At 33.8% G+C, this 27,470-nt stretch overlaps 1 protein-coding gene across 6 annotated transcripts in view; it reads left to right on the top strand.

Annotated features, from left to right (window-relative positions):
• DYNC2H1 (dynein cytoplasmic 2 heavy chain 1) overlaps positions 1–27,470 on the top strand; it is a 396,897-nt gene that overhangs the window by 87,942 nt on the left and 281,485 nt on the right. For 5 of the 6 annotated variants that reach the window (XM_032285742.1, XM_032285743.1, XM_032285739.1 and 2 more), the window contains exons 44-54: positions 334–485; positions 1,527–1,671; positions 3,028–3,130; positions 3,616–3,783; positions 9,781–9,911; positions 11,064–11,312; positions 11,823–11,931; positions 15,481–15,594; positions 16,705–16,847; positions 22,171–22,255; positions 24,015–24,169. In XM_032285742.1, the coding sequence (XP_032141633.1) occupies positions 334–485; positions 1,527–1,671; positions 3,028–3,130; positions 3,616–3,783; positions 9,781–9,911; positions 11,064–11,312; positions 11,823–11,931; positions 15,481–15,594; positions 16,705–16,847; positions 22,171–22,255; positions 24,015–24,169 (1,554 nt within the window). The remainder of the gene's footprint in view (positions 1–333; positions 486–1,526; positions 1,672–3,027; positions 3,131–3,615; positions 3,784–9,780; positions 9,912–11,063; positions 11,313–11,822; positions 11,932–15,480; positions 15,595–16,704; positions 16,848–22,170; positions 22,256–24,014; positions 24,170–27,470) is intronic. The other variant, XM_032285741.1, reaches the window with a different exon arrangement.

Genomic DNA, 27,470 nt, shown 5'->3' with positions numbered 1-27,470 from the left:
CCTCAGCCTCCCGAGTAGCTGGGATTACAGGCATGCGCTACCATGCCTGGCTAATTTTATTTGTAGTTTTAGCAGACATGGGATTTCTCCATGTTGATCAGGCTGGTCTCAAACTCCTGACCTCAGGTGATCCGCCTGCCTCAGCCTCCCAAAGTGCTAGGATTACAGGCGTGAGCTACCTCTCCTGGCCAAGATATCTTTTAATGTTAAATTCTTGAGTTAGGTAGGTGATGATTACATTTGGAAATAATTGAAACTTAGACAAAAATATCCTTCATCATGATTAGGAAAGCTTAAGTATAAAATGTTTAAAATATGCTTATTTTCGAATAGGTGTTGACATATCAAGGATTTTATGATGAAAATCTGGAATGGGTTGGTCTAGAAAATATTCAAATTGTGGCTTCTATGTCAGCTGGAGGAAGACTGGGAAGACATAAACTTACTACCAGATTTACTTCCATTGTTCGTCTTTGTTCTATAGAGTATGTATCTTTGTGTTTCAAATTTCTTTTATTTGGGAAGTTATCATATATAATTGAATTTTATTAAAAGTATTTGTTAATAATACTTTAAAATGTAGAATATAAAAATGATCAAACTTAAGCTCTGATATTTTTTCCTACCCTTCTCAAAATATAGTCAATAATTCAGGATGATAAAAGCTTTAATTAAAGCATCTTATTTATGAGAAGTGTGACAGGAAATAAAACGAAACTTTTTTGTGTAGTCTGCATCCCAAAATGTCAATCTCAGGAATCTGAATGGTGGATTTTAGATTTAAATGTTTTATGCAGTTCATAAATCAAAAATACTATCAAATTTATCAAGATAACAAAGAGAATTTGAATCTGAACAAGGGAGAATCAGTTCGTTTTAAAGGCTGATGGCATTATGCTAATTTATCTCCATGGTCCATAATTGTTACAGAGACTATGGCAATATCTCCTCTGTTTATATTTAATATACATTATATTACATTGCAAATATTTCAATATTACAAAACCTTATTTGTATACTTTCGTGGCAATTGTACTCCATCAACTAACATTTCTTTTTCCTAGAAATGTTCCTGCTGCCAATTAAACCAGATTGAAATACATTTTGGTTTGGTAGAAAGGGATTGATTTTATTTGTTGTGTTAGTTTTACTTTTTACTTTTATAGTTCTAATGTGGATTACTGCCCTGTGTACAGGCTTTATGTAACTTAGAAATGTTTTTGGAAAATAAAATTTCCTTTTGGTCTTTTCTAAAGATCAGTGGTTTTTAAACAATTGTGTTTTAAAATAATTTCTTGTGCATTCTCTAACACTTTCTGATATTTGACAATAGATATTTTGGGATCTAATTTGGTTGAAAAGAGAATGAATGGGGGTGATGAGCTTAGTCTTTGGCCATGGGTAAGCTTTGGAGATAATGTAGGTCTCAGAGCAGCACAGTTTGAAAACCACTGCTGTAACTTAACATTGAAATAATTTGGAATATTGATTTATTTCAGCTTTCTTCTTATATGCCCTTTTTATAGTTACCCAGAAAGAGAGCAGTTACAAACGATTTATGGAGCATATTTGGAACCAGTTCTACACAAAAATCTGAAGAATCATTCTATTTGGGGTTCTTCTTCAAAAATTTATCTTTTAGCAGGATCTATGGTACAAGTGTATGAACAGGTAGATATGGATCTAAATTGTAGCTTTCATGCCTATTATTATCATTCCTAAAGGTCTACTTTTAATTCTGACCTCTGTGTTGCTACCCAGGCTTTACTTCCCTGTTTATTGGACTTTTCTACTAGAGAGTAACTCTGTGAAGACAGGTACTGTGTGTGCCTTATTCACTATTATTTCCATGGCACAGTTATTAATAGGCACTCAATATTTGTTGAGTGAATGAATTTGTGGTAGTTGTTTATTCTGCTGTCAGCTCAAATTTAGCATATTTAGAATTGAGTTTATCTTCTTTCCAAAACCAGATCTTTTTCCTGACTTTTATCAGTTTATGTCTTCCAGGCTTCAAACCTGAGAGTAGTCTTTGATGTTTCTTTCTTTCTTCCTAACTGTGAGGAAATGTCTAAAGTATTCTTCCTAGATGAAATGGGAAAGATATTTGAAAGCAGGCATTGAGGATGCACAAAACATTTGTTGAGCAGGTTTTCTTGCCACTGGTAGTCCTAGGGATCTAAAGATGACTTAGTGTCTTTTCACTGAAAGTTCACAGTCTAATGAGGGACTAAGTTATATAAATAAACTATTAATGCAGTGTAATAAATGTAGCAGTAACACTTTGTCCAAGTTACAGAGTTAGCAGAGAGGAAGAGTAAATAACTTTGTTGTATATAGTAGTTGTTAAGGAGGAGGTGAAGTTTGATCTGAGTTTTGAATAATGGAAATTCACCAAGTAGCTGGAGGAGGAAAAATGTCTTCTTACATAAAGGGAATAGCATATACATGTTATGGACATGTTTGTAGAATATGCTCTTTATAGTATTGGAGTAGAAGTGGGGATATGTTTAAAAGGAAGAAATTCCTTTTTTTAAGATCAGAATAAGAGTAATGGCCCTGTCTATAGAGAGGAAAGGACAGGTTTTTTACGGGTTGGTTGTATATTGAAGAGAGGTACTTTGATTTGTTCAGTGAATTCTTGAACATAAGTTGTTCTAATGGTTCCCAGCATTAAAAAATGGGTCTTACCTAGACCTGCAGTACCTTGAAATTGCAATCATCATATTTAAAGGTTAGGTTTGTTTTTATTGAATTTCTGTGTTCAGCAGGGCTTTTTAGCCTTTTTTTTTTTTCATGGACAACATTTGGCTATCTGTTGAAGTTTATGAACTCTTCTTAGAATAATGTTTTAAGTGCAAAAAATATAATATAAAGATAACTAATGAAGTCAATTATATTGAAAATCAGTTCCACGTACAGGTAGAAAGTGGTATTCCTCTGAGTCTAAGGTGACTGAAAAATTTACAACATTGATTATATATTTAAGACAGTAGAAAGATCGTTTATTATATTTTTCTTTTTTAGGTGCGGGCCAAATTTACCGTCGATGATTATAGTCACTATTTCTTTACTCCTTGCATTCTTACCCAATGGGTTCTTGGCTTATTTAGATATGATTTAGAAGGAGGTGAGTTTTGCTGGTGTATGTGTGTTCGTGTGTGTATGTTTGTGTCTGTGCATATTTATGCTATAGATTGTATTTGTAATAGATAAGTTAAATAAATATTATTGCACACATTATATTATTAAATAGAAATATTATTATTAAAATTATAATATATTTCTTCTTCTAAACTGTGTATGATTGTCACTATTACAACTTTCTTTTGGGAAAACTGAAATCATTATTTTTGAGCTAAAACATATTTAGTATACTTTCTGGAATTATTTTTATTCAGCAACTAGAGATGTAGTATTTAATGTAGCCTTTAAGTAATCGCAAACATGTACCAACTTACTAAAAAAAAGAATTTTAACTTTTTTTCCTTTCTTCCATTTATCTGATGCCAAAATTATGGTATGTAGATGCCTGCTATTTCTTTCTCATATTATGTTAAAGAGATTATTTAAAAATCATTTTATTACAATTAAATAAAATTTTGCCTTTTCCAGGATCCTCAAACCATCCACTAGATTATGTGTTAGAAATTGTAGCATATGAAGCACGGCGCTTATTTCGTGACAAAATTGTTGGTGCAAAGGAACTTCATTTATTTGACACCATTTTAACATCAGTGTTTCAAGCAGATTGGGGCTCAGACATATTAGACAATATGTCAGGTAATCTAATAGAGCTTATGCAAATATATAACTTATAAGGGTTTTAGAATTATTTTTCTTATTGATAGCATGATTTGATAGCTCTAAGCAAAAAAACGGAATAATTTTAATATTAATTTTTCGATAAGATACTGCTCAGTCTTTTTTGCTGGATTTCAGTAATCATTTTTCAAACAAAATATAATGGTAATAATTTTCTTCTTAGAAAAAAGGAGTTCAGGCCCTACTGTTTTACATTGGCAATGCAAGATTATTTTAATAAAAGTTTTTTTTTTTTTTTGAAAAACAGTTACATGTATATAAAAATGAAGATCATTGGGAAAATTCATATTTGATTGTTATGACCTTTTACCTAAGAGCAATGGCCATGCTTATTCCTGTCACTACCTATAGTGTCATTAGCATAGAACTTACATATGCTTGTTACATCTTAATCTATTGTTATTGTAAAGAAAGCATAACACCATTCAGTCAAAGCAGCTGTGTTGCATTTGCAACGATTACTGTTTAATAACCAGTTTGCATTTTGAAAACTACTGTGGGAGTAATGTATGTAATACGAAAGTCAACCTGGTGAGAGGGCTTTTTGTTAAAAGATTACAATATGAAAATATTTCCTAATAAAACTGCTGTCAGGCCACAAAATGTGCTTATTTTTTCAGAGGATAAAGCTGGGCTTCAAACATATTTTATATAACAAATATATTTTATCCAGTTACTTTTAATGGCAAAACCACAATTACTTCTACAGCAACATAGGCATTTGGTATATTGTACCTTTGTAGATTTGATAGTGGTTTGAGATCCATGACTACATATCCTGAAGAGAACCTTAAAGGTAGGAAAGATGTTTAGATTGACAGGAATTTTCTAGGTTCTCCTGAGTTTTTGAATCAGGAAATGGGTTCAATAAAAACTTCAAGAAGGATGAAATGTTGAGAGAAGCCTGATAATATTAATAATTCAGAGTTTGCTTAACTTTGATTGAAGGTTTATGTCATTATGGCCTGTAGCTTGCATGGTTTAGTGTGGAGAGGCTTAGGTTCTTAAGTGGTGCCATTTTTCTCATTCTGAAAATTGAGTCAATACTGTCTGTTTTTGCAAAGAAAGTGGCATATTCTTTGGGCATAAGGTAGTATTGGCACCTAATTGGGTGTCTGAATCCTCTGAAGAGTTTGGTATCCTTCAGAATCTCTTATGTAAGACTCAGTAAATAAAATATGTCCTTTTTTGGCATTTTTCTCTTCAGCGAAGGTCTTTCTTTAAAAATACAGGTTTGACATGTATTATATCTAGGCACATAGGATTTTCACATATTGAAAGATTAGCTAATTAAGAAAAATTTAATTCTGGAAACATAAAAATAAACTAGATATATTCTTGGCCTTAAGAAGATTGTCATATAATAACAGAAACAGATATAAAAATCTTTGCTTACAATGATAACTATTGTTAGTGTAGTTAGATGTCACAAAGGTTTGTGGAAGTAGATGATTAAAATTATAATTACAATGGAATATGGAATGTTTTGTAACTAATATAATTTTTCTGAGTATGTTTGAGATAAATGCTGGATAGTAGGGTTATAGAAGAGGTGGAGATTAATTCTAGAAAGCTACTTGGAACCTTTTTTTTAAAGGCTGGTCAGTTGAAACAGTGGGAGTTAAACTTTTTTAAATTCAGTTTTTTATTTTTGAGATAATTATAGATTCACATGCATTTATAAGAATTAATAGAGAGAGAACACATCTACCTTTTACGTAGTTTCCCTCAATGGTATTATCTGGCCAAGTTACACCACAGCATCACAGCCAGGATATTGACATTTATATAGTTTAGATACAGAACAGTTATATCACCACAGGATCTATAATGTTATCCATTTATAGCCATACTCACTTCTCTCCCATCTTCTGGAAACCACTAATCTGTTGTTTCTTTGATTTTGTCGTTTCAAGAAAGTTCTCTTGGCTCAACGTATTTCTCTGGAGATACATGCAGATTGTTGTGTTTCAGTAGTTCATTTCTTTTTATTACTTTTTAATCCATCATATGGATATACTACTATTTCTTTAACCTTTCATCTGTTGAAAGATATCTGGGTTGTTTTCAGTTTTTGGCTATTGGGAATAAAGCTGCTATGAGTATTCTTGTACAGGGTTTTGTGTGAATGTACATTTTTGTTTTTCTGGAATAAATGCTCAGGAGTGCAATTGCAGGATTGTGTGACACTTACATGCTTAGTTTTTTAAGCAACTAAAAGGCTGTTTTTCATAGAAATATTGTTCCTCATCATTGCCAGCATTTGGTGTTGTCACTATTTTGTATTTGAGTCATTCATTTGAGCGTTTATAGATATGATATGTCATTGTGGCTTTAATTTGCAGTTTGCTAATGGCTAGTGAGGTTGAACATCTTTTCGTGTAATATTTGCTGTTTGCATATCCTCTTTGATGGAATGTCTTCATGTATTTTACCTATTTTCTTTTTTTTTTTTTTTTTTTTGAGATGGAGTTTCGCTCTTGTTACCCAGGCTGGAGTGCAGTGGCGCGATCTCGGCTCACCGCATCCTCTGCCTCCTGGGTTCAAACAATTCTCCTGCCTCAGCCTCCTGAGTAGCTGGGATTACAGGCACGCACCACCATGCCCAGCTAATTTTTTGTATTTTAGGTAGAGATGGGGTTTCACCATGTTGACCAGGATGGTCTTGATTTCTTGACCTCATGATCCACCCTCCTCGGCCTCCCAAAGTGCTGGGATTACAGGCGTCTTTTACCTATTTTCTAATCAGATTTTTTTATTTTATTTTTTATTTTTGAGACAGAGTCTTGCTCTGTTTCCCAGGCTGAAGTGCAGTGGCATAATCTCTGCTCACTGCAACCTCCACCTCCTGGGCTCAAGTGATTCTTCTGCCTCAGCCTCCCGAGTAGCTGGAATTACAGGCATGCACCACCTTGCCCAGCTAATTTTTGTATTTTTAGTAGAGACTGGGTTTCATCATGTTGGTTAGGCTAGTTTTGAACTCCTGACTTCAAATGATCCACCCACCTCGGTATCCCAAAGTGCTGGGAATATAGGTGTGAGCCACCATGCCCAGCAATTGTTTGATTTGTTACTGTTGAGTTTTGAGAATACATATATATTAGAGATATCAGTCCTTTGTTGGATGTATGGTTTGCAAATATATTCTACCTCTCAATAGCTTATCTCTTCATCTCCTTAATAGGGTCTTTCACAGACAAAAAAAAAGTTTTTATATAATTTTGTGAAGCCTAACCTATCATTTTTCATTGTACGGATCTGTTGATGTCAAGTTTAAGGATTCTGTCTAGCCATAGATTCTGAATATTTTCTCCTGTGTTTTTCCTAAAAGTTGTATAGTTTTATGTTTTACATTTGAATCAGTGGTTCATTGTGAGTCAGTTTCTATAATGTGAATGAGAGTTAGGCCAAGGTTTATTTTTGTGCCTATAGATGTTTATTTGCCCCAGCATCATTTATTGAAAAGGCTATCTTTCTGCCTGAATTGCTTTTGCAGCTTTGTCAAAAATTGGTAACGTGGGTCTATTTCTGGGTTCTCCATTGATGTATGAATCTGTCCTTCTGCCAATACCACACTGACTTGATTAGCTACTATAAAAATTGTGAAATTGGTTTAGAAATTGGTTTAGACTGATTCCTCCTACTTTAGACTTCTTTCTCAAAATTATTTTAGCTATTTCTGTTTCTTTGTCTTTTCATATAGATTTTGGAATAATATTTTTGTATCCATAAACAATGTTGCTGAGATTCTAACAGGAATTGCTTAAATTTGTATATTGGTTTGGAGAGAATAGACATCTTTTCTCTGTTGAGTCTTCCCATTTTCTCTACTTATTTAATCCCTCTATTTATTTAGATCTTTGTTTTCTTTCATCAGTGTTGTGTAGTTTTAGCATTCAAGTATTATACATGTTATGTTAGATTTATACCTAATTTATACCTAAGTTTTAAATTTGTTAAAACACTTATAAGTGCTCAAACTGTGTTTTAAAGGTTGAATATAGTAAGCAAAGGATATTCCAGACAAGAAAGAAACAGAGGCTTGAGAAAGCTAGAGCATATGGTACAGAGGGAGATAGAAAATTCAAGCAGTCAGTGAAGCCAGATTGTAGAGGGCCATCATTAGGAGTTTGGTGTTTTGTTTTGTTTTAGGAAATGGAAAGCTATATGTAATATTGGAGTGATGTGGCACAATCAGGCTTTGTTTTTGTATGTGTTACTCTAGTAGTACTGAGGATGTACTTGAGGATGCAGAGACTTATAGCAGGGGTATAAGGTAAGAGGCTAGTGCAATAGTCCAAGTAAGAAATGATTAGATGTGAGGATAATAGTTCAGTTTTGTACGTGTGTTTGAAAGTTTGCAATCCTTTTTAGTGCCTTTTCTACATAGAGTTGATCATTTATGAGGTTAGGAATCATGTTTGTCTTACTCAATACTTATCTCAAGCAGAAAATACCTTGTTTAAACATGGGTGCTTGATAGGTAAGTATTGAGTGAATAAATGCATGAATTATATGTCTATTAAGCAACTGGAAATACAGGACTAGCGTAGTGCTTAGGAGTTTTGCCTAGAGATAAGTAGTAGGTGAGTTTTTGGTATATAAATAGTTGATAATTTAATTGACAAAAAAGATGAAATGATTTGGGGAGAATTTTTAGAATTAAGAGACTAGAAGGCTGAAATTGGACCCCAGGGAATATCAGTGTATAAGGGATAAAGCAGAAAACTGAAAAGGACCGGTAGTTGTGGCATGATAAATAGGGTTATATAGATCCAAATGCAAAAGATGAGATTCACAAAGCTCATGTTGGGGTAATGATTGCAAAGAAGATTTAGATTTGGAGATTATGACTATATTATTGTTCCCAAATAAGAGTTTTAGTATAGCAGTCTGTACAGATAGAAAATAATATAAAAAATGTGATGGTGAAAGTAGGGAGAACATGAAGTAGCTTGGGTCCAGGGAAGACAAGCTTGTTATTTTAGGGAAGTGTAGAACTGAGCATGTGACAAGGATGCTTGGTGGAACAGTCTCCCACAAGAGTTGGGAAGGAAAATGTTCAATAGAATGGTGAATAGACTTTCCTTGTATGGTAACAGGAACATTGCTATAGGAAGATTTAAGGGAAGATTGGGGGATTTATGTTTTCCAATTAAAATTTCATTAGTTTTTCTTTTAAACATTAGGACTCTTTGGTATTAATACATCTATGTTCTTTCTCAAGGAGAGTTTTGAGATTGTTTTATTTGCCAATTTTATGTGACGTATTTTTAACTTAGAAATTTTATGTATATTCTGAGGAAGAAGAAAAATGGGACAAACTGAGAGTAGACAGTGGGGAATAGTAGGAGAAAGGTAGAAGGAAACCAGTTCATTTTGGGAGAAAGGAGTGAGGGGGCAAGGTGATGCCATCCATCACTTTTCAGGTAGAGTTTGATATTGCAATTGAAGGTCTTTGTTATTTCTTTTTATTTATTTATTTTTTTGAGATAGGTCTCAATCTGTTGCCCAGGCTGGAGTGTAGTGGTGCAATCATGGCTGATGGCAGCCTCAAACTCCTGGGCTCAAGTGATACTCCTGCCTTAGCCTCACAAGTAGCTGGGACCACAGGTGCGTGCCACCACACCTGGCTAATTTTTAAATTTTTTGTAGAGATGGAGCCTTGCTTTGTTGCTCAGGCTGGCCTTGAACTCCTGGGCTGAAGTGATCCTCCTGCCTTGGCCTCCGAAAGTGCTGATATTGCAGGCATGGGCCACCTTACCTGGCTCAGTCATTGTATTCCTCCTGATTTTATTGACCTTACAATGTGCATTTTAAAGTATTTTGCCTTTGCCCTTCTGGGAATGATCTTATCTGGATTAATTAACTTAAAATTGTTTAGTAAGCAATGTATTTGTTGAATTCTCATTGAAAGTAATGTATATAAAGTAAAAATATCGTTTATTTCTGCAGACACTTTCTATGTTACATGGGGAGCTCGGCATAATTCAGTAACAAGAGCAGCCCCAGGGCAACCATTACCTCCGCATGGAAAACCGCTTGGAAAACTAAACTCTGCTGATCTCAAGGATGTTATTAAAAAGGTATAATATGAATCATGAATTGTAACTGGAATTTGGTCATTATAGTCTTTTAAAAATATTTGTTGTAAAGATTTTGAGGGCATGAATATGACAGATTGCAGAATAGGCAAAGCTGATTGTTATCTTTTGAAATTTAGTCCATTGTGGCAGATGTAATGAGATGTGCATGTACTTACATAGATATGTGTAAAATCTAAGATAATTTTGGGCAAAGGTATCATGTTGGAAATATTAATGAGGTTTAATATTAATCAGGAAATTACTCTGGAGCAGCGCTTGTCAAAGTTTAGACAGCATTAGAATCATGTAGAGAATTAGAAAATACACAGATTCCTGGGTCTCATTCCCTAAGTGTCAGATTCACTAGGTGACCCAGATAGTCCAGATGTCTAACAGGCTACCAGATGATGATGCACTGGTCTACTGAAACTTTTGAGTAGCACTATCCTAGAGAGTTTCATTCTCTTTTAATGTTTAGTTATAATCAAGAAGAAGGAACAGTATTGCAAATGATTGCTTTAAAAATTAATATTTATATTGAATGTTAGTGTGGATTTTATATCAGGAAACATTGTTTCATGGTCTGGTAAACTGATTCATCTGGAATGGATGTTGCAAAGTTTTGAAGTATTGAAAGTTATCAAGAATGTAAAGTTTAATTGTCTTTTCTCCCTTCCTGCACCCTATCATGTAGTCCCTGGTAGAGCATGGTACCTGTGTTACCTTTTGATTCATTCCCAAGCAGTGTGAAAGAACACACATTCACAAAAGATTTTTTAGGCACTTGGTTTCTAGAGTTTGGGGATTTTTTTTGTGGTCTATGCACACTGATTCATAACTAATAAAATTTGAGCAATTTTAAAGTTTTATAATTAACGTGTTATCTCATGCTGCTTTTTACTAGTGTAGTAGTGTCCAAAAGTAACTGATTTTCATGAACCCTTGAACTTGTTTGACGCAAGTTTTTCCTTAGAGAGTACCAATAAAGCAGGGTTACTAGATATGTAAAATATTGAGTGTGAGATGATATGTAGTCACTTCACCTTTTTTCTTGAATGTATCAAAAATATAATATTTTAATTTAGATAAGTAACATTTTTATTATGTAATTAGGGCTTATATTAACTATAACAAATTCTGATTTTTTAAAAGGGTCTTATTCATTATGGACGAGATAACCAGAATTTAGACATTTTACTTTTCCACGAAGTCCTGGAGTATATGTCTAGGATAGATAGAGTGCTGAGCTTCCCTGGAGGTTCACTTCTATTAGCAGGACGCAGTGGTGTAGGTCGTCGGACCATCACTTCTTTAGTCAGTCACATGCATGGAGCGGTCCTGTTTTCTCCAAAGATTTCCAGAGGATATGAACTGAAGCAGTTCAAAAATGATCTCAAACATGTGAGTTGCTCACTCTCTTTTGCTTTATTTGGTTTAAGATTACATTGGTTTGTTTTCTAAACATCTTTAAAGGCCTTTAATTCTCTATTATACAATATAGCCTTTAATTTAGTTTATTTTTTCAAAGATTATTTGAAAATTATATTTTTGTGTACAGACAGGAAAGAGAATACTATTAGAATTTCTAGGATCCAGATATCCAGGCTATGGGATGTTAGATAGACATGAATGATAAACAGAAGGATGGAATTTATATAGGCAATATGTGGGTAGAGATAAAAATGATCTGCTTGTTTTAATTTTAATGGTCTAAGCTGTAAAATAATTAGTGTTTACTTATGGGTTGGATTTACTTTCCAAATTATATGGGCAAAGTTTGATTTTTAATTACTGAAATATAAATAAATGAATAAACACACGATACTGACATACTTTACATATAGCATGTTAATTTTTAACTGTACTAAAAATACTTAATGAGTACTGAAAAATTATTTTCTTATTTTGCAGGTGCTGCACCTTGCAGGAATTGAAGCACAGCAGGTAGTTTTACTTCTTGAGGATTACCAGTTTGTATATCCTGCGTTTTTGGAGATGGTCAATAGCCTTTTGTCCTCAGGCAAGTGAATAGTTTCTATTTAAAGAAAATAAAAATAATAACGTAAAAATTATAAGTAAAATTGTCCTGTGCAAAATTTACTTTGTTTAGGAGAACTTTTGGCATAGTTCTTACTTAGGTGACATGATGTTTAACATGCTCATGGCAGGAGAAATGAGAGACTATCTTCATAAAACATAGAATTTAAGACATATAAAAATTATTGTTAATATTGAGTATTGATGAATGTTCTGAAACATTGACTGTTATGTATACATTTGCTGGGTTATTATCTGTTATAACCTTTGAGAAAATTGTCCACCAGGACTTATTAAAAGCTGTGCCATACTCTTTGATGTACCATTCTATTGTCTGTAGGAATTTAACCCACAGAAATAAAAGAACTAGTATGTAAGAAAATAGGTAGCGTAATTTATAATCACAAAAATTTGATAGAACCTTGCCATCAGTAGCGACATGATTGTATAACTATATAATAGTATAGCCTTAGTATGGATATATGAATATACATATATTCCAGATATATGGAATTCCACAGAATTCTACACATAGGTGCCCACATTTCATGTGTCTGGAATGTAGCTGCATTCATTAACCTGGAAAAATGTACATTCTCTTTCTTTAGTTGAATGTTACAAATCAAGTAGTAAGTAATCTTGTTTTTTTTAAAAAATTATTTTTATTTTTATTTTTTGAGATGGAGTCTTGCTCTGTCTCCAGGCTGGAGTACAGCAGTGTGATCTCAGCTCACTGCAACCCCAACCTTCCGGGTTCAAGTGATTCTCCTGCCTCAGCCTCCCGAGTCAGCCTCCTGAGTAGCTGGGATTACGGGTGCACACCACCATGCCCAGCTAATTTTTATATTAGTAGAGATGGGATTTCACCATATTGGCCAGGATAGTCTCCATCTCCTAGCCTTGTGATCGTCCTGCCTTGGCCTCCCAAAGTGCTGGGATTAAAGGTGTGAGCCACTGTGTCTGGCCAGTAATCTTGTTTGTTAAAAGAAGAAATTAAAATTATTTTTAAGGAAAAAAGGAACTTATAATTACTTTAAGTATGCATCTGTATAATAGAAAAATACCACTTGAAAGAAGACTATCTTAAAACAAATACTTTCTAGAAATTTATGGCTAAATGGGCTCTCTATATATCTGGAATTCTATGGATTACAGAGACATTTATTGTTTTATGTTTTCAGAATTTTATGGTTTGAAAATCATTGCTTGCATTTTGCCTCTGAGATAGTTTTGAGTCTTGTTTTTCCTCTGAGATATAACATGAAGCACTGTCCATTTGTATTCCTCAGTATTTCTCACCCCTAATTGCACATTAGAATCACTTAGATAATTAAAAACAACAACTAAAAACAAATTATTTGCTATTACCCTAAACTCATTATATTAGAATTTCTGGGGTAGGGGTGGGAGTATCATTTGTCTATTATGACTCCCTAATTGATTCTCTGCAACCTCAACTTCTTAAGAACTGTTGCCACTCTTCTGCTGTGGCTCTGTCCCCAGCAAATTCTGGTACTCTCCAATTGTCTATGGTGTTATCTGACCTTTTCATGTTTTCCTAGGAGGATACTTGCAAATTTCTATATTTCTTCCTTTTTTTGAAGAATTTCTGAAGTTTATTAGAAAGTTTCTCTGAGTAATCACTGTTAGTGACTGGGAGGAGGTAGCTTAGTTTTAAACTTGGATCAAGAGTATTTTGTTATTTAAGGACAAAATAAATCTTCTTGAAAACTAGGTGCAATTCTATGAACAGTATCATTGTGAGCATCCAAGGACAAAGTTATATGAACTCATCTTCAACTCAGTTTTTAATAAATACTTACTTTTTATCATGCTAGTGCTCTGAGGAGAAATTTTATTCAGAATTTAGCACCTTTGGTTAAAGAGAACATTTAATTTATAATATGTGTTATCTACACATTAGTGACCAAATGAGAAATACAGACCAGGACTCTCTAATTAGACAAGTGGTAGATTCATTTCTGTTGAAGAAGTGAGGGATAATGACTTAGTGAAAGTGGTGGTACTTGAGTGGACTTAGAGTGTTTGTGGCCGTTTTAAAGAACATCTTTTGATATTTAAGGAACACATTTCTGTATATTGCTTAAATTGTCACTAGATGGAGACATTGTTCATTTTGGCTGACAAAGAGACCAGAAACAGATTTTTTTTTTTTTGAAAGCAAACATTGAGATAAGCACTAGCCCAATAATCATTGTTTTTAAGATAAACTGGTCTTTATTATCAAGATATAATGGTAAAAATTGCAAGTCAAATTTTGGCATTTTTTTTCAGAGTTAAGTATACAATAGGCTTTATCTTTTTTCTATTTCAAACTCTTATTCCCCAATGTGTATAATATGTAGGTAGAGCTGGCATTTTTTACTAAATTTAAGGAATCAAAAATATCTTAGTATGTCTAAAATTTGAGAAAAACATATCATGCAGATTTATGTGTGTATGTTTGTTTGAGTATGTACAAGCTTGAGGGGTGGTCTGGTGCCTCCTAGTTGAACCTAAAGAAAAGTAGAGATCACATTGTGATGGGCTCTATATGAATGCATTGCTTTGGATATGTAGCAAAGGAATTTTCACTTAATCTTATAGTTTCTTGTGAATTGTAAATAAATTGGCTTAACAAATATTCATTAAGTACCTCTTATCTGCAAGGCCAAGTTTTAAATACTATTATAATTTGTAGAAGTGAACAAGACATGTTCCAGGCCCTCTATCTTTAACTCTTTGTTGAAGTTGTAGTTTTAATCAACTTTGATTTGCTTTTCATCATTCTATTCATCGTCATGATTTGGCCTGCATAGTAGCAGGCCGTGGAGCAGATCTCCTGATTTCTAGTACAAGTTCATCTATTCATTCATTCTTTTATGTAACACATATTTTTGTTCTAGATACTTAGGTAAGGATATTCTAAGGTTAAATGTTGAACATTATCAAATATTTGTCCTTGGAAATTTAGAGACTAATTGGAGATGGCAAGGAAGTAATTTATTATTAAATGATGTGACAAGTGCTAAAAAGTGATATATTTGAATAGATTATGAAAGAGAAAGAGTGTTTTACTTAGCATATGGATAGTCAAGAAAGGCTCATGGGCATAGCAGTTAGGAAAGAACCATCTTGAAGGATAAGAATTTATTGGGAAGATAAGGGGCAGCAAGAGGAGAGAATGTTTTGCTGTATGCATGGAACACAAGTTTATTGAGGCCAGAGTACAAAGTCTTTTGGAGACAGATGGAAAAAGAACCTGTAAAGGTAGACAGATGGCTAGATTATGACTATTTTGAGTGGCTTGCTTAGGTGTTTGAATTTTATCAAATGAAGTCTGTAGGTGAAGATTTGTGACTCATCGAGTCGTGATAAGGTTTGTTTTTAGACAAATAAAGTTTATTTTTAGAAAGAAAGATTGAATAAGAGCAGAATTTTAAATACAAAAATTGAAAAAGTATTATTAAAATGTTTTGGATTAGTGTAATATAGCCAAAATTAAAAAGAAAAATGTAATATTTTTCTATAGGTGAAGTTCCTGGACTCTATACTCTTGAAGAATTAGAGCCCTTGCTGTTGCCTCTTAAAGATCAAGCTTCACAAGATGGTTTTTTTGGACCAGTCTTCAATTACTTCACATATAGTAAGTGACATAGAATTCATTAATCAAATCAAAACTCTCATTGGTGTGAAATATATACCATTTAATTTGCCTTATTTTCTCATTAGATTGCAAAGGTATCTTAAATCTTGGGTTCTTTGATAATTTATACCTTTTTGTTTTTTTTGGAGCTTTTAGAAAGTAACACATAACTAGCTGATAGATTAGCCTATACCTGTAATAAAAACACCTGTATTAGTCTGTTTTTACACTGCTTTGATAAAGACATACCTGAGACTGTGCAATTTACAAAAGAAAGAGGTTTTTTGTACTCACAGTTCCACATGGCTGGGGAGGCCTCATAGTCATGGTAGAAGGCAAGAAGGAGCAAGTCACATCTTACATGGGTGGCAGCAAGCAAAGAGAGGGCTTGTCTAGAGAAACTCCCATTTTTAAAACGATGAGATCTCATGAGATCCCTTCACCATCATGAGAACAGCATGGGAAAGAACTCCCCCCCCACTGGCCCCATGATTCATCTCCCACCAGGTCCCTCCCATAACACGTGGGGATTATGGGAGCTACAAAATGAGATTTGGGTGGGTACACAGAGCCAAACCATATCAACACCTTAGCAAAATTTTAGCAAAGAGGAATGATGAAAGTATGTTCTTGGGAATATTTACCTTGCTTCATTTGTTTCATGTGGTGAAATTAGTGCCACTTTAGTACCTCCTATCTTAGAGGATTATTGAACTATTTAGATTGTGCCAGACTTCATAGTTTTAAAAGACTAAATAGCCTTTCATTCATATAGAAACAGTTTTATATGCACTGTAGAAATCCAAAATTGAAATAAGTAAAAAATGAGGCAATAATCATACCATCCAGACTTTATGACACATATTTTTCATGGATATTTTTCTGAATCTTTTTTTTTAACATGCACATACACAAATTTGTAAGTGTTCTTTTAACTAAAATAAATATTATATTATAATGTTGTTTTATATTGTGCTCATTTTAAAAAACAACTCCTACTCTTTCATTTCAGAAATTTTGATCTCTTTAACCGAGACCATGTATAGATTGTCTGATTCTATTAGTATTCTTGTATTTTTCCATGAATATTTAAAAAAATATATTTCTTAGGAATTCAACAAAACTTGCACGTTGTCTTGATAATGGATTCTGCAAATTTAAACTTCATGATAAACTGTGAGAGTAATCCGGCTTTGCATAAGAAATGCCAGGTGTTGTGGATGGAGGGTTGGTCTGATAGCAGTATGAAGAAAGTAAGTTTACCATATATCAAAAATTTTAAAAGCACATTTTATTTTTGAAGTTACTGATTTTCATAACCTCTCTTTGGTGTTGATTATAACATCACATTAATTATGGCACTGAACGTTACTTATGTTTGGAAATGTCTGTTTTCTTCTTACTCTTGCATGATAACATGGTTGAATATAGAATTTTAGATTGAGGATCATGTTCCTAATTAAGGACCACAGAGGTAACAATACTTTAAAATTTTATGGCTTTAATTAAGTAGCCTATTACAGACAGTTCCAGATTTAAAAAAAAAATCATGGCAGGTATTTTAACAATTGGATAATTTTTAAATACTTAAGAAATATCATTGCTCTGCTGTGTATTTGGAGGGGGATGAGTTAAAGTGTGAGCTCATAGCACTATCTTAACTGGAAGCCTCTTATTTTACTTCATTTCAATAAGTATTAATTTTCAACATTGTTTCTTTAAATGATATTCATATTCTCAATTACTAATTTATTTTTCTATAAGAGAAGTATAGCTTAATGTCTGTCATGATTCAGAGTAAGGAGTGTAATTTGAGTTAAGAGACATGGTTTACAGATGAGGTAATATTTTAGTTACAGAAGGTAGTTTAGTTTGAGGAGGCCATATGAATAAGAGGCATTCATTAAGAAGTAATTATTGACTGCTTAATATGTACCACTGTTCTGTATGTTGGGGACATAGTAGAGGGAAAAATAAAAAACAGACAGAAGTCTCTGCCCTCATGGTGTTTACATTCTTGTCAGGTACATCTGTGGGGGTAGCTTTCTAGGTGAATATCCTGGATAGGGAGCATGCCTGATGATTTTGAGGATCAGTAAAAAGGCAACTCCACCTGGAGCAGAATGGTTGAGAGGAGAGTTGCTGAAGATGATGTCAGAGAACTGAGGAAAGACTGGTTAGGGTGGAGCTTTGTAAACTACTACACTGTATAGGATTTCAGCTTTTCCTGAGAACTAACTTACTTTGGTTGCTTTCAGACAAAATTATTCTGACTTGTATTTTAATGGGATGACTGTAGTTTTTGTGTTGAAAGTAGACTATAGAGGGCAATGGTTGAAGCAGTTACAACTGATTGCAGGAATCCAGAGAGAAAAGGATAGGTTGGACTAAGGATGTAGTGGTAGGGTGGTGAGAAGTGGTTGTATTCTGGATATGTTTTTCAGTAGAAATGACAGAATTTGCTGACAGACTGTAATAAGGTGTAGTAGAAAGTCAGGCGTCAACAATACCTCCAAGTATTTTGACTTGAGCAACTAGAAGGATGAAATGACCATCATTTGAGACAGAGGAGACTGAGAAAAACATATTGAGAGGAGACTATGAGACCTTCAGTTTCAGATGTGTTAAATATGAGATACCAGACATTAAAGTTATAAGGTTGAGAAGGCATTTGAATATATAAGCCTGGAGTTCTAGGGGTCAGATACAGAAAAAAATTTGAGGAATTATCAGGATGTTGGTGGTATTTAAAGCTATAAGAATGAATGATATCACCAAGAGAGTAAGAATAAACAAAAGAGAACAGTGATCTAAGGCTGAACCCTGGGACTCTTAAACTTTAAGATACTGGGGAGATGAAGAGGAAGAACCAACAAAGAACACTGAGAAGAAGCTGCTAGGGAAGTAAGAAAACCAGATAAGCATTATATTTTAGAAACCAAGAGAAAATGGCATGTCAAAGGAAGAAGATATGAGGAACAATGACACATGAAAGTAGATAAGGACTAGGAATTGACCATTGAATTTAGCAACATGGAAATCATTGGTGACTTTGATAGAGCAGTTGCAGTTAGTAATGGAAAAAGCCATATTGGAGTATGTTTCAGAAAGAATGAGAAGATTGGAGACAATGAATATGGGTAAACTCTTTTACAGAATTTTGTATAAAGGATGAGAGAAATGGGTTAGTAACTGGAGGAAGGAAGGGTAAAAGTAGTTATTTATTTATTTTATTTTTTTGAGGCAGAGTCTTGCTCTGTCACCCACGCTGGAGCACCGTGGTGCAGTCTCGGCTCACTGAAACCTTAGCCTCCTGGCTTCAAGTGATTCTCCTGTCTCAGCCTCTTGAGTAGCTGAGATTACAGGTGCCCGACACCATGCCCGGCTAATTTTTGTATTCTTAGTAGACCTGGGATTTTGCCATGTTGGCCAGGCTGGTCTCAAACTCCTGACCTCAAGTGATCCACCTTCCTCAGCCTCCCAGAGTGCTAGGCTTACAGGCATGAGCCACTGCACCTGGCCTGTTTTTTTTTTTTTTTTTTTTTAAGACGGGACAAACTATAGCATGTTCATATGCTGTTGAGAATGATTTAATAGGGAAGCAAAAAAAGAAAATATTTGATGCAAAACAGACTGGAAAAAATTGATGGAATAATATCATCAAGTAAGTGCACAGCAAATGGATCTAGTACACAAATGAAAGAATTAAAGATTGGCCTTTCCTATGAGAATGTAGGAATCACTTGTGATAAGAGGAAAGAAAACAGAATAGAGGAGGATAAATCCAAGTAGGTGGGTGGGTGTGGTACTGGAAAGTTTGAGATACTCTTTTCTAATTGTTTCTATTTTCTTAGTGAAATAGGAAGGTTATCCACTGAAGGAAAGAATGATGGAGGAGGTTTTGGAGGCTTAAAGAGGTACAAGAACACATGCAAATAGTTGTTTTTGGAGAGTGAAAGAGGGAAAGGATTAGGCGAATGGGGTATGATAGGATTCACTTGAGGTTAGTGATCATAGAGTTCTAGAGGCCAAACAACATAGTTGTGTTTTTTTCTCAAGGTATAGGTGTACTCATTGGCTGCAGACCACGAATGGGTGGTGACTTAGATTTGACCAGAATTGGGACTTTCCTACTTTATTATGACAAAACAATGGAAGGCAAGAGAGTCGAGAATATTTATAAGCATATAATTATTTTGATTTGAGAATATTTCTAAGAGTATAATTATTTTGATTTACCATTGAATTTAAGTTGGTAAGGTGGTAAATTAGGATAGGAAGATGGTGAATGACAGTGAAGTGGTGGTCAAATTGGTAGATAGTAGGTTTCAGTGGAGTTTTAGGATTTTATGTTGGAAGGGAGTAAACTGGGAAGACAGGAGTGTAGTGATAGAAGAATGGGGTGTTTGAAAGTGAGACTATGGAAGGATTTCACTTGATGATAATTACAACATCTCAGGATATGACTGTGACTGTGTAGGGGAGTGGCTGACAACAGTGTGGTAGATAAGAGGAGAAGAGGAGTTCAAGGAATTGAGAGGTGAGGGTACTAGTGGGATTATCTATAATGGATCCTGAAAGTAAGAATAAGTAAGACAAGGATTGTGTTGGAAAGAGTGACAGTGACCCAAGAGCTAAAATTATTTGTGGAATGAAGAAATGATTGGACTGGTAGATGCCTGGAGCAAGGAGGGTTAGTGGTTACTTAACTAGCCTGATAATATGAAAACTTAATTTAGGGAGCTTAGCAAGGATGATTTTGAAGTAGTGATGAAGTGCAAGAGGGCACCGCCTCTCTTGCAGGTCCAGTGGTTCAGAGACATGATATTGCATGGTGTGTTTGGGAAACAGAGAGTTCATGTGGCTGCTGCACATAGTATGTGGAACATTGTTGTGGGAAATATTATTAAAAGCCAGACTGGGGACAGATAAGGAGGGGAAGCATTTAAGTGCCATGACTTTGAATCTTATTTAATAAGCAACTAGAAGCAATTGAAAGTTATTTCGAAGGGGTTGTCAGGATCCATCAGTTTTGGATATGTTAGGAAATGTTAATATATGTAATATATTATGTTCTGAATATATTGATACGTGAAATGTATGAGAATATGTATTAGAAAGATATGAGAATATGAAAAATATGAGATAGGAGAATGAAATATAAAAATATGTAATAGATGAAAATGAAGCAAATTAATAGCCTAAATATGCCCATTCAGCTCTATAGAAAGTACTATTTTTATTTCAAGTGAAGGAACTGGGGCAAATCAGGAAGGCAGACTTTGCTAACGTAAGATATTGTTTGAGGGTAGACCATTTTAAAGAAAGCGAGCTCTCAAAGAGCAAATTATCGTTGATTTAAAAATATGTTTAAAATATTCTCACATAGGCTTAAGTGTTTTGTCAGAAATCTCTCTGTCTCAAGAATTATGGTACATTTCAACTCTGCATTAATGAAGAGCTCTTTTAGCTTACATTTTTTCTTCATTCTGAGAAATTTAAAAAGTGATTTTTTGGATTTTTTTTACCTAATTTCCTGGATCACATGTGTTTCCTCTTGCTGGTAATGTCAGCTCTATCAGGTGAAAGCAACTGAAGCTACTTGGCTTAATTTAAAATTTCAGAATTGTTACTTTAATTTTTTTCAGGAAACTGAACTTCCTTTTGTATATTCTGAAGTAGCATTCTTTTTTTTTTTTTTTTTTTTTTGAGAGAGACGGAGTTTCACTCATGTTACCCAGGCTGGAGTGCAATGACGCGATCTCGGCTCACCGCAACCTCCGCCTCCTGGGTTCAGGCAATTCTCCTGCCTCAGCCTTCTGAGTAGCTGGGATTACAGGCACGCACCACCATGCCCAGCTAATTTTTTGTATTTTTAATAGAGACGGGGTTTCACCATGTTGACCAGGATGGTCTCGATCTCTTGACCTCGTGATCCACCCGCCTCGGCCTCCCAAAGTGCTGGGATTACAGGTTTGAGCCACCGTGCCCGGCTAAAGTAGCATTCTTATAAGGTTACCTTTTCTTTAATAATAATGATATCTGCTTATGAAACTGTATTTGCTTATTTACAATAGTGGCAAAATTCTAGTCATAGTGAGAATATGCTTTTTAGAATGATCAGTTATGAAATTATTGATTATAAAATTATTTTTTTTTACTTTTAGTTCTTATTTGAAAAAGCTAAGAATCCTTGCTACTCCATTGTGCCATAAAGGCATTTTACTAGTTTTATGCCAAATAAAATATTTTTATTATTGTATGTTTTTAAATGGCATTGTGATTATTTTCTAATTCAATCCAAATTGTAATTTCCCTCATTTCATGTAGCCTAACCATTTCAGGTGAGCTTTTCCCAATGTGCATTAATTTGCCATGAGGTAATGGTTGATATGTGTCAAAATGTTTTCTAGGAAATCATTTCTTCTAAAGATTTCTGTATTTTTTTTTTCTCTTAGTCTGGAATGAATGCAAAAGAAAAGTAAAATCAATACTGACTTTTTTTTTGTGTTAAAGTTTTTAACTTCTGATCTGGGACTTAAGCTTTTTCATAGTGATTTGCTTTTTATGTTTTAGATACCTGAAATGTTATTCAGTGAAACAGGTGGTGAAGAAAAACACAATGACAAAAAACGAAAAGAAGAAAAGAAAAAAAATTCAGGTAGTGTTTTGATGAAGTCAGTTTTATCTGGTTTTTATTTATGAAATAATTGCCAATTTTCTGATATTACAGATCCCTTAAAGATTCATGATTATAAATTTGAATAATGCTAAATGTAAGAAAATTAGATTTCTTCTGCTGTGGACTAAATTTTGAATTCCTTTTTATTTTTAAATGAATGGTTATGTCATTTAGCATAGAACCCACAGAATATCTACTGTGTGAGTCCAAGAAATTTAAAAATTATTTTTATGACCTGAGTGATTTCAAGGACCTACTTAAATTGTTTAGAGTCTTTTGCAAGCACCCTAAACTTTTCATATTAGCTTATCACTTAGATATGTCACAGAACTCTATAATTTATATATGAAAAAGTTTTATGATATTCTTTCAGTATGGACTTAATCTTTTCTTAACTATAATATTCTCATTATTTTCTCTAACTTAAAATTAATTTTGATTGTGGTCTTTATTTTTATATCATAATTCACTTATTTTTTTTTAACCATCTAATCATCAAATATTTATGGAACTTTAATATACTAGGTACTGAGCTGGATATTAGAAATCACTTAATAGCTCATAGTCCAGTGATAGTGGGAATTATATATAAACATAAATATCTGATGTAGCAAGATAAGTGATGGTAGAAGTTTATATGAAATACATTGGAAAGTAAAATTTCTAACTAGCAGATATTATAGGAAATAGACATTTCCCAGATAGGCATCTTAAGAAAGTCATTCTGGTTAGAGTGAGTAGCATGGAAAAGGTTTGGAGAAGTGAAACAGGCAAATTATGAACCTATGAATAGCCTAAAGGGCTGAAACATAAGATGTATAAGTAGGTACGAGATGAAGAAGGAGGTAAATGTTGGCATGGTTAGGTAATAAAGAGCCTTCTGCATTATGCTAAGGAGTTTGGTTTCCAACCGGCAGGTGATAGGGCATTACTGAGAGATTTAGAAAGAGATTTAACCAGAGTTTTGTTTTAGAAATAGAAATTTCTTTATATATTCCTTTATCCAGTTATTGGAAAATAGATTGGTAGTAGGGAGACACGAAAAGCCATTACATCTCTTTAGAAGTTTGTTGTAGTAATCTAAGACAGACGTGATGAAGGTCTAAACCAAGGAAGAGATAGTAAGAATGGAGGAAAGAATGGACTTGGTGGATATTAGGAGGTAATCTAAATGAGACTTGATGATTATGTAATGGCTATGGCATACAAGAAGAAAGAAGAGTCAAGGATGTTTTGATTTCATTTACTGGGACAGGGAATACAGATAGAAATTGTGTCAGTAAGAGGAAGATAATGTATTTGATCATGGATATATTGAACCTAATGTGAACTTCTTCTTAACTTTTTGGCTTTTGAAGTCTTGTTTCTCCCTGTATCAAGTGGGAGTGGATAGGTATTTTGTGCATTGCTTTTCTGTTCAGCATATTGTATTTAGCTCACTTTTGGATTATTGTACATGTTATATATCCCCAATTTATATGTTATCACAATATGTAGATTTATTTTTCTTGTAACAATGAAGTTGTTCAGTGGAAATTTATAACAGTTGAATAGAGGCTACTAAAACTAGAGAATTCAAGATTCCTAAGGAAGATGGGAGCTGTGAATAGTTGTCTAGAAATGCCTGTACATCTTTAAGCAAAGATGCTATTTCATATTTATAATTATGTAGCGTGGAAGTATCTTGTGTAAAATAAGTATCATTAGGAAATAAATTATTTTTATTTTCTTTTTCTAGTTGATCCTGATTTTCTAAAATTGTTTTTATTAATCCACGAATCTTGTAAAGCACATGGTGCCACACCAAGCCGATATATGACCTTTTTACATGTGTATTCTGCCATTAGTAGCAGCAAGAAAAAGGAATTATTAAAAAGACAAAGTCATTTGCAGGTATAGTATTGCTAATTTTGATTTATTTTATCTATATATAGGAAATAAGAGTTTTGTAAATCACAATGCTGTGTTGTGGGTGACACACTTGGTATTAATAAATGTACTGTGTTAAAAGCATTGGAATGCAGTCTCACTTTCCTACCTATATTGCCCTCTAGGTTTTAGTAATGGTTTGTATTTTTTTTTAATTCAATAGTTATTTCTTTTCTTCACTTGTTGGCATTTATGGGTTTTTGCTAGCTTATGTTATGTACTCTCTTTAAGAGTCTCTTTCACATGAAAACATTTTTAGAAATTAAGAAAACCCTGTTAATAGGCATAAGAATGATACAATGGACTTTGTGGACTTGAGGGGAAGAGTGGGAGTGCAGAGGGATAAAAGGCAACAAATATGGTGCAGGGTATACTGCTTGGGTGATGGGTGCACCAGTATCTCACAGATCACCACCAAAGAACTTACTCATGTAACCAAATACCACCTGTACCCCAATAACTTACAGAAAAATAAAATAAAATAATAATAATAAAAAAGAAAACCCTGTTATTAACTAAAACATAATATCCAAGATTATACTTTATCATAACCTTTAAAATTAAAATTATATTTTATAAAGTAAAGTTTTTATCCATGTTACTTCACTTAGTACACTCTGAACAGTTTTCTTTTCATATTTCTCTAATTATAGATCTTTAACTTACATGTGACATTAGAATGTCAACCTCCAAAGTTGTTAGAGAACGTTTCCTCTCTAAAGTTCTAGTTTCCCTTTATTAGGGCAGTAAACTAAGTTCCATCTTAATTGAGATCATTATCTTTATCATTTCTAACGATTCACTTTCATTTATATTAAGGTACTAACTATACAGGCTTTTTGGTACTAACTATACAGGATTAATTTCCTGATTTAGTTCTCTATGGTACTTTGGATAAATTACGTTAACTTACTGATTTGCAGCTTCATTAGGTCAATGGTAGTTGTATGTGAGTGTATTAGATAAAATTTATATGGAAAGAACCTTGTTTGATACCTGTACTTTATGTTGGGTACTCAATAAATATTAGTTACATTCCTATTTTGCCATTACTCTTTCCCCAACTCTTCTGATTTGTTAAGTGATAAAAATGTTACAGAAGAGAAAGAATTTTTTTCATGTACATTCCTGGGTTCATTACTATGTTGTTTGGACAGTGGGATGGGGTACCATAATGGACAGGCCAGGGTCAAATGCCTACCCAAAATGCAGATTAGGCAAGTGAATGACAGACAGCCCAGCAGAACCATATGTGAGGCAGTCTCTTATAGGAAAAGTTATTATTAGACAGACAAAACCACATCATATCTACTATAAAAAAGAGTGACTCTTGTGTCCTTTTTCCCAATCAGTGAGACTAAAATTAGAAAAGATTTACTGAGTTATCCCTTGCTTGCTATTTTCCCTCCCATCTAATGTAAGCTTATGTTTAAACTATCAAATATGTGTTTATCTGTTTAGCTTTGCTGTGATTTTTGTCATCTTATGGATTTATTTTTAAAAATTTTGATATTGATAATTTTATTGATGTTTATGGGGTACATGTGATATTTTGATACATGCAAGAATGTGTAATGATCAAAGGATGATTAGTGATGTTGAACATTTTTTCGTATACCTGTTGGCCATTTGTGTTTCTTTAAAAAAAAAATCTATTCAGATCCTCTGCCTACTTTTTAATGGAATTCTTTGCTGTTGTTGAGTTGTTTGAATTTCTTGTATATTCTACGTATCAAGCCTCTTGTCAGATCAACAGTTTGCAAATACTTTCTCCCATTTAACAGGTTGTTTCTTCACTCTGTTAATTGTTTCCTTTGCTGTGAAGAAGGTTTTTGTTTAATACAGTCTTATTTTTCTATTTTCATTTTTGTTGCCTATGCTTTTGAGGTCTTAACCATAAAATCTTTGCCTAGACCAGTGACCTGGAGCATTTTCTCAATGTTTTATTCTAGAAGTTTTATAGTTCCAGGTCTTTTGTTTAAGTCTTTAATCCATTTTGAATTGATTTTTGTATATGATGACAGAGGAAGGTCTAGTTTCATTCTTTTGCATAGGGATGTCCAATTTTCCCACCACTATTTAATGAAGAGGGTATCTTTTTTCCAATATATTTTCTTGTTTCTTTGTTAAAAATCATTGGACTGTAAATACATCAGTTTATTTCTGAGTTCTTTATTCTCTTCCATTGGTCTGTGTGTCTGTTTTGTACCAATATCATGCCATTTTGGTTACTATAGCTTTGTAGTATATTTTGGAATCAGGTAGTGTGATGTCTCTAGCTTTGTTATTTTTGTTTAAGATTGCTTTGGCTATTCAGGCCCTTTTGTGGTTCCAAACAAATTTTTGGATTTTTAAAAAAATTTCTGTGAAGAATGTAATTAGTATTTTCATAGGTATTGCATTGAATCTCTAGATTGCTTTGAGTAGTATGGCCATTTTGTCAATACTAATACTACTTTTTTTTTTTTGAGTTGGAGTCTTGCTCTGTTGCCCAGGCTGGAGTGCAATGGTGTGATTTTGGCTCACTGCAGCCTCTGACTCCTGGGTCAAGAGATTCTTGTGCCTAAGCCTCCCAAGCAGTGGGGATACAGGTGCATGCCACCACACCTAGCTAATTTTTATATTTTCAGTAGAGATGGGGTTTCTTTATGTTGGCCAGCCTGGTCTGGAACTCCTGACCTCAAATGATCCACCCGCCTTGGCCTCCCATAGTGCTGGGATTATAGGCATGAGCCACTACGGCCAGCAGCAATAATGCTAATACTTCTGATTTGTGAGCATGGGATGTCTTTCCCTTTTTTTGTTATCTTCTTCAATTTCTTTCATCAGTATGCTGTAGTTTTTCTTGTAGAGGTCTTTCATCTTCTTGGTTGACTTTATTCCTAGGTATATTTTTTTTCCTTTTGTAGCTGCTGTAAATAGGATTTGCCTTCTTAATTTCTTTTTCAGTGAGTTCATTATTGATGTATAGAAATATTACTGATTTTTCTGTGTTGATTTTTGTATCCTGCAGCTTTACTGAATTTACTTATTACTTCTAAGAGTTTTTTGGTGGAGTCTTTACATTTTTTTAGATATGAAATCATGCCCATCTATAAAGAGGGACAATTTGACTTCCTCTTTTCCAATTTGGATGCCTTTTGTTTCTTTCTTTTGCCTGATTGCTGTGGCTTGGACTTCTGGTACTGTGTTGAATAGGAGTGGTGAAAGTAGTGGGCTTCCTTGTCTTGTTCAGTTCTTAGAAAAGTTTTCCAGCTTTTCCCCA

The sequence above is a fragment of the Sapajus apella genome, unplaced genomic scaffold (assembly GCF_009761245.1).
Source record: "Sapajus apella isolate SASKATOON/1434 unplaced genomic scaffold, GSC_monkey_1.0 scaffold16, whole genome shotgun sequence".
Classification (NCBI taxonomy): domain Eukaryota; kingdom Metazoa; phylum Chordata; class Mammalia; order Primates; family Cebidae; genus Sapajus; species Sapajus apella.
Note: the sequence above shows the minus strand (reverse complement) of the source record. Positions and strands in the feature narration are given on the sequence as shown.